The 11,898-nt window shown below is 39.0% G+C and overlaps 1 protein-coding gene across 1 annotated transcript; it reads right to left on the bottom strand.

Annotated features, from left to right (window-relative positions):
• Positions 1–1,781: 1,781 nt before the first annotated feature.
• Positions 1,782–9,886, bottom strand: mtfp1 (mitochondrial fission process 1). The gene is made up of 4 exons (XM_051413346.1): positions 9,721–9,886; positions 5,519–5,646; positions 4,837–5,069; positions 1,782–4,337 (listed from the first exon to the last, which is right to left on the bottom strand). Exons 1-4 carry the CDS (start codon positions 9,788–9,790, stop codon positions 4,271–4,273), a joined length of 498 nt encoding a protein of 165 aa, XP_051269306.1. The 5' UTR covers positions 9,791–9,886; the 3' UTR covers positions 1,782–4,270.
• Positions 9,887–11,898: the final 2,012 nt, after the last annotated feature.

Raw genomic sequence — 11,898 nt, 5'->3', positions numbered from 1 at the left:
ATATCTCAATATATAGCATAAATATTAGTAAAAGTAATTGGCCAGAGATTCAGTGATAAAAAAAAATAGATATAAAAATCCCAAATTACATAACATTTTTAAAGTTATGCTTTTAAATACATACAAATTACTTAAAACCTGAGTGTTGGGGTCATGAAAAAGATGCTGGTAATCTCAGATCACTGAGACAACACATGGTTTCACATACACCTAATGCATAGTGAAATACAGGGTTTACAAGTGTACATAGCTGCTGTTTAGGTCAAGCGGATGTGTGGAGCATGGAACAAACATGTTAGTGAGGACCTCTAGTGGCCATTACATTAACTGTAGTCAGTCCTTTTGTCAAGCATCAATACATTGCAAAAAGCATTTCGGATATTGGGAGTTTCATATAAATAGTCTGTTTTTGCAACCAAAACAACCAACATAAGCGAACTGTCAGTCCTCTTTCCGTTTTATACCTTTTCACCACTTTCTGATGTAGCTCATTTCCTTTTCAGATGCCGGTGGTGAAGAGAACAATTTGTTGTAAAACAAGGAACAAAGAGTTAGAGCCCAATTTCCAGAATAGTTTCTGCAAAAATAAGTTTTATTTTAAGGATAACCCTCCTTCTGTGGCTGATAGTGAATCCTGCCTCCTCTCCAGACACACATGTAATAGGCCATACTGAGAGATCCCACTATAGACACCAGCAGGATGGCTGCTATCAGGACGATTTTCCAGACTGCCGATGCCGATGCCGATGCCGATTCCGATGCCGATTCTTCTCCTTCATCGGAGTCTAACAAGAAACAAAAAACCCTTAGCAAATGTGGTCTGGAATGGGTAGATTTAACAGACTATGATGAACGCTACTGACAATCTTATTGCAGGCGTAATGATGTGGATTATAAACTCAGTACTGTTAACAGCCCACCTTGTTCCTTCATAACATACGGCTCTGGAGTAGTCCGCAAGTTCTGGTCAACTGGTGTCACCAGTTCAAGAACTTCTGGTGGGCTCTCGGGCCATAAGTTCTCCTCTACTGCTAGTCCATCAACATCTTCATATTGTGTGTTCTCATCAGTGAGTATCCACTGGCCATGGCTGTATCGAGGAATGCCTGTAAATATTAATGTCACTGAATTACCTGAACAGGTGCAGCATTTTCAGCAGGATCTTTTACAAATAAAATGGAAACAAACCTTCAACCTGCACAAAATGAACACATTTTTCTTACCTGACTGAGCAGTTGATGCGGCCAAAAGAGCCGCACACACAAGATTAAGAACAAGCATGACTGTGCCTACCAATGCTTGGATTTCCTTTGCCTTTTATGTGGACACTTCATCTGTAGAAGTGGCATCAGCTGTGTTCCCATCAAGATAAATTACTGCAACTGGACTCTCAAATCGCCTGCTCTGATGTGCCTGAGTGCTTCCATTTCATTGGTTAAACCGTCCCATGAATTACACCTCTTTCAACTGAAAGTGATGGTAGGTTACTCAGGAAGTGGAAACTGTGCCTGCACAAAGAGCAAATTGTTGCTACTTAGAATCACACTGTAGAAAGGTGTTTTATAGGAAGGACTGCTTGAAGTATTTTTCACAAATCTGAGCTGTAAATCATTATTTCCAAATGCTACAAAGTGGTTCTGCTTTATTTGTAGTCAGTGTTGTTGTTGTTGCAGGAATTATGGGGGAAAAACAAACTTTAATTTAATGTATTACCATTCATTAATAAAACAGAATGATATGATATGCTGTGACTGGTGAGGTTTGAAAGAAAACATCAGACATCCTTGTCAATACATAATTTATTTCACTTTACAAGTTGTTTTTATTCTCCAGTGTTCCAGAAGTTGTTACACACAACAGTTACTTTCACATTTGAGAAACAATCTCCACCCCTGTTAACTACAGCACATGGAACAAAGCTTGAGGTTTGACCACTTTTTTTTTTTTTCAGTTAAGGCTGAAAATGTGACTCATAAAACCCACTTCCGAACACACTGCCACATAAGAACAACATCAAAAATGTTCAAAAAAGTAAACCGTTCCGTTTCATTTGCAACAATAAAAATACAATGAAGATCTGTGTACAATCTGAAATGTTAAAATTGAATATGAATATATAGATTTTCACTAGGGATGCACCAACATGCTTTTTTAAAAGCGCAGACAATGTGGTATGTCACAGCAAGAAAAGCACAGGTATAATTAATAACATTAATTATGTGTGCGATACATTTAAGTGTCCCAGTTAAGGGCCATGTTACTATAAAGCATTAATCACTGGCATGGCTCACTGGGACACTTAAAGAAACTATGTGCTGACGTTCGACTTTGACACCTTTGTTATTTACACCTGTGCTTTTTTTTTGTGCTATGACAAGACAGACTGTCTGTGTGGAAAAGGTCTCAAACCTTTCACTCACACAAAGTGAATGTAAGCTATGTCCTTTTAGTGAATGAAAACATCCACTGAGGCACACAATGGAGCCGTGTGTGTCTCAACCATTTAGAAAGCCAATAAAACCAGATTTAAATACTTTTAAAAAGGTTACATCACTACTCTGTAGCAGCAAGTAAAAACATGAAAGTTGGTGCACCCAAAGTTTTCACAATCTTTTCTTTCAGTATGACAAAGTGAACCACATCCTTCATAGCAACAAGAACATGGTGTGATACAAACACATTAAACAAAGGTTATTGCCAAAATGGTACAAGGGTGTAGACTGACATGATAACTGGCACTGATAACCGTTCTCAATACAGTATGTTCCTTTGTCTTAGTGACAGCTCATCCAAATTTCAAGTTACATTTTGTATTGCATTTCCCTTCTTTTTTTCCACAACATTTTAACATTATGTAACCTCAGACTTTACTTTTAAAGTGGGAGAGCAATCCCTGTAGTTTTGCAATGCTCACGTATGTACACAACGGGTCTCCCTTGCATAGTTCAACATGAGATAAATTATTCTCAAAGAAAGCACTGGAAATAATATACAGACGTCTGTATATTATTGTACAGTATATGTATATTTCTGAAATAATCCCTTAAAACCTGTCTGCATAGGCATGACACTAACCTCCACAAGTATTTGAGAAATTCAACACTAAATGTAATATAATTATTAGATGGAAATCTCTATTATTCTACACCAAAGAGGAAAATCTGTCAAAATTGTACACCCAAAGCTTAAAGCTTGTTTGGAGGAGTATAATATTTCTCAGTCTGATCATACCATTCTGTCGCAGATTAATCTGCAGCCAGCTGGAGTCAAAACAGCTTGACTCCAGATGCTGGAAATACAGTTTTAAGTGAGTTACAGATGTTTGAAACTTGAATGTCTAACATTTTTAGACTAAAGAAATTACAGTATTGTACATTAAGAGTATCTGACTACAAACCTGTTAACCAACAGATAACTGAGCTATTGGTGAGAATTAATTCAAATATTTGTGAGGTTTATTGCACAAGTACAAGGTGTTGCTACTACAAGTATTCTACAAGTTTAGGACCATATAGAGTAACATTGATTGTAACCATGGTGTAAAAAATGCTCCCTGTGCAAACCTTGGCTCCCATGACAGTAAGGTACAATTAAACAAGACACTGTTGAAAAATCTATTCCAAGTAACAGAAACCTTTGTTTTCGGAAAGAAACAAGATAAAACAGTTAAAGACAAATAGTACTGAATAAGAGGGACATCATGGCAAACTGGCTTTTTGGCCTGTCATTACAGTACCACTGTATATGGCTAATAAAAAGAGAAAGTGTGGTGGTTTGTATTTAATCTCCTTGACATCTGGACACCACAGCTCATAGCTCTAAACCAGGAGGGCAACCTTGGAGGCTCTCTCTGTAAGGAAGATCACAGGAATATAACAGCATCATGTATCACTGCCAAAGATTACTTTAAGAAGCAGGATTTCACTGTCTAGTGAAATATTTATTCATTTTTCATATTGCTAGATTTCTGTTTAAACCTTTTTTGGTGCCGCTACCCAGATTGTCCTGAGAGGTTAAAGTTAATGATCCCTAAGGGGGTATTTCAGCAGGATTTCACTTTTAACTACTTAACTCAGTTATATAAATTGTATAATTCTGGAATAAAATCTATTTTATTATATGTATATTTGACTAACTGTGGAGTTGTGCTCCATGAAATTCTTCTTCACACTTCTTTAGTGCTTCACAGCAGTAGATAATCAGCACAGGTCTACATAGGCTGGACTGGTCTCTGTCCAGGAGGGGATGGTGTGTCCTGCATGATCCCTCCTTATTTGTGCTTCTCTTCCTCATTGTAGACCTTCCGAAGACTCGAGTCCAGCAGATAATCCACTGACCTACAGGGTACAGAAAGTAGAAACACTGTGACAACAGACACATAATACAGCATTTCTGAATCGATTCTAATCTATACAAATTTTAGAGGGCAGCTGTTTGTGCAGTTCTCCATTGGTCCGCAATAGTGGCTGTTTTGTTGCTTAATAAGAGCAGCTCTTGCAATAAAGGCAAAGGTAGCTAAAAGTATATAGCTACTATGTTGTTGTCCATGTTTGTGGCTACCCTAGACATGTGGCATTGGTTTGTTATCCAGGGACATGTGTTACAAAAACTGCACATGTGGGGCACAATGTACACAGGCAAATGCTTAACCTCTAAAAACTATTTGACATAATTTTGATAAAGACTGAATTTGCGCCCAATGCGGCAATGAGAGCAGCTAAAACTGCTACTCACCTGTGAGCCGCCTAACTCGTAAAATCAAATCTTACATAATGGGCAAGGTACATAATCAACATGCATACAAATACACAAATACACAAATACATGTGTGCCAACCTGTCTATAGGAGTAATGATGAAGGGTATTGTAGAGAGGCCTATAGCTGTGGTGGTCCACTTGCGGACGGGCAGGGGCCATTTGGTGGTTCTGCCCAGTAGATACAGAGAAGCAGCACACACACGGTTAATGGTGAAGCCAGGTATAATCACAGAGGCGAGGGCCTGCCACACAAACGTGTCCACCACTGCCACCGCTACCCGTGTTGTCTTCCCTGGGTTGTCCCCGTGGGCCTTGATAAACAGATGGAGGATCAGAAAATGAGGGTAGATAGGTTTTCATACACAGTGGGTACACAAAATAATCTAATAATTTATTCATAATTTGGACCAATTTCTCTTCTCTGTTCTCAATTCTTCATTCAGTTATTATAGACACCGGTTCCCAACTTTTTTTTACTTTGACCCCTTAAAACTAAACAATGTCTTCTTGTAACTGTTTCACCAGTTGTAACCAGTTCAACCAAAGAGGGATTTTTATCACTTAATTTGAATTATTTCTAGATTTCTGAAGCACTAAAGCAGAAAGTACTCTTTTCTGTTCCCCTTAGATTTTTCTTGTAATCCCTTATAGAGGCCCTGATCCCCATGCTGGCAGCGGCTAAAATGAATAATAATAATAGTTATCATTATAGATGTAATGGAAATTGATTAATGAACACATACAAATGGTAAAATCTTACCACAGCTGCTTTCTTCCCTTTGTCCACAGCATCAGCAGTAACGTACACAGTGGCCACAGCATAGCTGCCCCATACTAGGCTCACTGGTACCAGAGCACGAAAAGCCTCCCCAACTTCATTGGCATAGCCTGTGGGCAAAAATACATAAATGCACACAAAACGTTAACCTTCTTAGTCTCCTCTAAATGTGTCATGACCTTAGTTTCCCACCCTGCTAACAGGTGCTAAGCCTCAGATCTATAAAAAAAGAATTAGTCCTAAACATATATTAAAAAATAACTGATGCTTAGTGCCATTGTGCACTTGTGCATTAAATATTCAAAAGCTCATGTTCTCCACTTTCCAGTATGTCCTGAAACATCCAAGAGGCTATTAAACCTCAGCTCTATCTCCGACATTGTCTTAGAGAAAATACTAATAATAAAATCCACAAGGGTCGACTGACTCAACATCATTGATCTCTTAATAAGAAGTCACCTGTGCCATTTGCCAAAATACATGTGAATCACTGATAAAATCAACTTGTAAAACAGGAAGTGTCTCTTTCTTTGGTTCAATGATGACAGAAGTATCAGAGTGCGGTGAAGTCCAATTCTGCTGCTTGTCTCTATCTCTGGTACTGCTGGAAAGACTGAGGCTATTGTACAAAGACTACACTTGTGCTAAAGAAAGAACTCACTTTACAAGCAAGCATGTCACAGCCAATGAAACACCGCTTTATTTCCTCCCCAAAAATGGCCTTTGACTGAATAAATAAGGAACAATCATTGCTTGTCAGTGTAGCACACACTTATTCTTTATTCTCCACTTAAGGCAATCAAATCAGGATTTAGTGAGGAAACTGATAAGATTCAGATCTAGATTATAGATTTCTATTTAAACGTAATTAATCCTCATAACTGCTTAGTGGATTATCAAAACACCACAGATTTTTATCTTATGCATCAACTAAAATAATGACTCTATTCATTACTTTGACAAAATCTCCTACAACAACGTGATTAAGTGCCTGGAATAAATGAATGGTGCTTTTAGAGTTTGAGTACACATAATATATTACAATACAAATGGAAGAAGGAGTCATATAATAGTCACATAATACGCATTACTGCTCTTGTGTAGGGTGACCTATGCTGGAGTTAGTCTTGGTCAGAATTACTGTCCTAATGCAGTCCTGCTTTCAAATAAATCTTGTATTCAGTATCTATCAGTTATATTAATTCAGTCACAACGGCCCACCACAATCCCTGGCTTGATGTTACCTTACATAAAAATGATCCCAATGAGTTTAATGCTATGTGGTATACAGATTTTATATTTGGGGGCAAGAGAGCATGGGTATCTGCAGATGCCCTGAGTTGAGGTATCGGTGTTGCGGGAGAAAAAGATGCATACCAGTATTTAATATGTTTACAATGATTAAAATACTGTCCAAAACATTTAATGCAGTATAGGCTGCTATGGACTCATTTTCACAGAACTGTGGCACTTACAGGAAAGAGGAATTTTCATACAAACACTGAAGTACATGTACTTGGTGGAGTGACTCATGCTTGTTTCACAACTTCCTTAAGAGAGCAGATCACATGACTGCTTCGTTTTTGTTCCCAATTTATCTCTAAGCAGCAGCCAAAGAGCACATCCAAACCCTTTAAATTCAAAAACCAATCGCTTTCAGCCGTGTTTAGGACCAACAAGGATTGTGAACTCCAGCACTGCCTAGAACCACAAAGACATATTCAGGGCACTTTATGTCTCAGATAAAACATACTGCTCATCAAAACAAAAATCACAGGTGCAATAAGTGCTTATAATTTTGGGTCAAGTTTGAGTTTGAGTCAGCGTAACATTTAGTTTCTGCTTGCAGCAAATAACCCGATCCAGAACATGTGTGCATCTCAGCTGGAGGCAATATAAGAAATATATTCTTGCAATTTTTCAAAGAACAAGTTGAGTTAAAGGTCCAGTGTGTAACATTTAGGAGGATCTATTGGCATAGAGTCGAATATGCATAACTATGTTTTCATTAGTGTATACTAATCACCTGAAAATAAGAATTGTTGTATTTTGTTACCTTAGAATGAGACGTTTTTATCTAGCTTACAATGTGCAAAGTCCTAAAAACTGTTAAGACGTACAATAAAAATATCCATTTAGATATGACGCACTCTTTTGAACCTTAAATAATGAAAACTTTTCTACTATGACAAGTCAAAATGTCTGCTATTGGGTTAAAGGGGCTAAAGAACAAGACGACTTTATGGACTTCTGTCTGAGCTCCAGGCTGTAGCAATGAAAATGACAGCAAAGTAACTACTGGATCTCCAGAGGCACAAGGTGATAAGACACTGTACTAGTATAATAAAACATGATAACAAGGAGAGCCCAGATAAGATTATCTTCCAGCAAGGCACTTAGTTAATAATAAAAAAATGCCATGCCCTGGCATAATAACCAGGGGCCCACTTGTGACCCGTGAGCAAAGGCTTCAGATTACCCTTTGTGATTCACTATTTGCCCTGAGCCCAGCAAAGCATGGAGGTGTGTTAAAGAGTCAGTACGTGTGTTCACAAGATGTTGAAGATAGGAGAAACTGAAGAGATAAGGAATGAGAAGCGAAAACAGGATGTGGACATAGTGTGAGGGCTTGGATGGTACCATTAGTGGATTTTAAAAATGACGACTAACAGATACATCTACAAGTACAGCAGGCAATCCTATCGCTGCTCAAATGTTATCCACCTACAATTAGCCTGCTGTATAATGGCTCCAAAACACTAATATAAAAGTGACTTATAGACCCATCAGGCTGGTGGGCCCACTAATACATTATGTTAGTTTGTTCAACATGTCTGTGACTATGTGATCTGTACCCAAGCATAAGGTGTAGTGACTCCTCGGGGCAGACAGCTGATGGCTACAAAGACGTCAACATTTTACAATGGGTAATTTCCTGATTTTCCTGCTCATTCAGCTGGAAAGTCTCTCTGTCTTTCTGTCTCTACTCCTCCCACCCCTCGAGGCAGATGGACGCTGTGGGTCTGCTCGAGGTTTCTGCCTGTTTAAAGGAAGTTTTTCCCTCCCGCTAACACCAAGTGCTTGGTCACAGTGGGAATTGTTGGGTCTCTGTAAATTATTTTATAAGGAGTACGGTCTAGACCTGCTCTAAAGTGTCCTTAGATAACTTCTATTATGATTTGGCGCTATACAATTATTTAAAACAGCTATATTTCAGGTTAAATCCAGTCTTTATTGCATAATAATCTTTTCCAGACCGTTCTGGGCAATCCAATAATAGGAAGAAATGAATTCTTAGCAAATAAAAATTACTAATGTATGATGTGAAAGGAACCATTTAAGGAAGAAAATATAAAATACACAGTATTGTATTAATATGAAATATTAATGAGTTGAAGACACCTTAAATATCCAATTGCACTATTCTTCTGTTTAAAAAGTATATTACACATTCAGAGCAAAATCACCCAAATATTAGAAAGTGATGCAGGAACACTTTTAAATTTAGACACATATATTTAACTGCACAGGCGGGATTAAAGATGGGAGCAAACAGATTAAAGATTTTATGAGGGGGATAACCTGCTGGTGACAGAGCAGGAGCTTGAGGCATGTTCACCAGGGGGACAGGGGGCACTGCTGCAGTGTGAATGCCCTTCACAGATTGTTTTACAGTACATGCCCTTCTCAGCAAGTGTGACCGATGTTAGGAACAACACTGATGTTTCGATTAGAGAAGGACGGCATGGAAACCAATCACTGATAGCAAGCTGTATCTGCCACGGTGGTGTTTAGTTGTTGGGTTGGGACATGCCGACGGGCGTCTCTCTCTCTCTGGTTGTGTGAGTCACTGCCTCAACTTGCTAAACAACTTTAATGATACAGGACTGAGCTACGGAGACAACTCTTATCAAAACACATACAGTTCAATTGTTTATGGTATTGTTTTGCGGATTTGGACATCGTCCATTACGTCCTGTGCTAACAAAATGTCCTTCAACAGCCCAACTTTGCTATAAATAGAATTTTAACAGTGTAGTTAGCCACCTATGCTAACCTTTAGCTAGCTAGCGCACAGCTCCAGGGTCATGACGTCTCCAGTGTAACGTTACAGTTACTGTTCAATTCAAACGGTCCGTTCACGACTCAGAGCCATCACGAGTGGGAAATATAGCAGTACATACCGAGGAAGCGGACCCACGTATCGCGATAAATGTCGACCGATTGGCTTGGTTTGTCTTCCATGGGATCCATGCCTTCCTTCCTTTACTCCATCCCCCTATATGCTGTACTTAACGTGAAGTCGGTGTGAGGAGTGTAGGAAATCCGACAGGCAGCAGGGGCAGTGAAGGGGGCGTGATCACAGCTCACTACAGCATCCGACTGGCTGCAGAAACATACCGACACCGATGGCAATGGGGAAAGCTGTACATTTATCAGCTGGACTACATATCACTGCTGGTGCATTGTCAAAACTCTAATTCAATATATCTGTAATTATAGTTTGACTCGTGTGTATGGGCTTTCTCTTCCTATAATTCAGCTGCATTTATCTTTATCTTTAGACCTGCTAATCCAACCTTTCTGGACCCATGACACTGTAGAAATGTCGTTGATACATAGCTATATATGTATGTGTGTATATTAGTATTTGGACTGAAATAAATAAAATAAAATGTTAAAATAGCAAAAAGAGGCAGGTTCACATTTAACCCTTGAAGGTACTACTCAACCATTTGGTAGATCACACTTTAAGTCACTATATTTCATTGAAAAATGCATCAAGCTTAACTCAACCTGCATGACCCTTTCTCTACCGTTTGGTGTAGTTGTGCAGTGCTAATAAAATCCACTAGATGGCACTGTGTCTGTGAGCAGTATGCCTTTTCAGCGCTCCTTCAAACAGGAAGTGACAGCGAAAATTCACTCGTCCTTTGATGACGCATATCGGCGGGACTTTTAAAGGTAAGACTATTTTGTTGACATGTTATCGTTTCAGAGGAGTTGTTAAACAGAATTATGTAACTTAATTCAATAAAAATAAGTCTTATAAGGGTCAAATCATTTTTTCAAAACGTGCTCTACCAAGTTGTCATTTTACGGTAAAGGTAGAGAAGCTAGCTATTGTTGGTAAAATGAGCTATTTACAATGAACAAAAGGGTTAGTGTTGTTAAAATGATTAATTTAATGTTATTCAATTACATTTGATAAAAAATATTTTATCAATACAATTTTTTCACCATTTCTGTACTGTATATGGTAAATATCAAGAATACATTTGAAGAATTAATACCAATTCTGGTGGTACTATTAATTTCATAATTTAAAATTGACTATGTTTGTGTATTACCATATGACTAGCATTGTAAGAGTACATGGTTTGTAATACAAATAGTTTTCTTTATGTTTTAGACATGATAGATGGACGCACACTCATTTTACAGTGCAAGAACACAAACTTTTCTGGCCCTTGTGCCAGAAAATCCTGAGGACTCAGATGCAGATCTGAGTGATGATGACCCCGTAGATAACCCAGATTATCTGCCCACACCAGCAGAAGAGAGTGGGGACAATTCTTTTGATTCTATGGTTGAGGAGGAGGTTCCCCTCAACGAGTTCATCCTCTAAACCACTGTCCAAAAAGAAGAGGAGAATGGGGAAAAAACTCCCTGAAAACAGTTTCTTTGGCAGAGCTACAGGACACACCTGAACCATCACCCCCAGGTGGAAAGGAAGGCAGAAGAAGATTGTGGCGGCATGAAGACATTGAGACATTCCAGGTTCCAGACTCAAGTTTTAACCTCCCTGATGTTGTAAAGACACCCTTTCAGTATTTTAAAATGCTCTTCACAGATGAGATGATTACACATATCTCTGAGCAAACCAATGTCTGCGTTGCCCAGGAGCTGGGAGATCCAATCAGCACCAGTCCTGAAGAGATTGAAAAATTCCTGGCAATGCTTCTCTTCATGGGCGTTTTCAGCTTACCAGCCATCGATGACTACTGGTGCATTGAGTCACGGTTCAGTGTGATAGCCGATATTATGCCAAGGAGAAGATTCAAGCTGTTACGCCGGTACATTCATTTTAATGATAATCAGCAGTGCGATGGCAGTCCAGACCGGTTCTACAAAATCCACCCCCTTTTTGACATGCTTCGTCAGCAGTGTCTTCTGATCTCATCCACTTACCAGCACAGTGTGGATGAGGTCATGGTGGCGTATAAAGGCACAAGGGCTGGCTCTCTCCACCAGTATATTGCCAACAAGCCAGACAAGTGGGGCTCTAAATTGTTCTGCTGGGCCAGCTCATCTGGCATCATTCATGACCTTCTGCTCGATCAGGGGGCGTCCACATTCTT

The sequence above is a fragment of the Dicentrarchus labrax genome, unplaced genomic scaffold (genome assembly GCF_905237075.1).
Source record: "Dicentrarchus labrax unplaced genomic scaffold, dlabrax2021, whole genome shotgun sequence".
NCBI classification, from domain to species: domain Eukaryota; kingdom Metazoa; phylum Chordata; class Actinopteri; family Moronidae; genus Dicentrarchus; species Dicentrarchus labrax.
The sequence above is the reverse complement of the archived record's forward strand: the minus strand, read 5'-3'. Positions and strand labels throughout refer to the sequence as shown.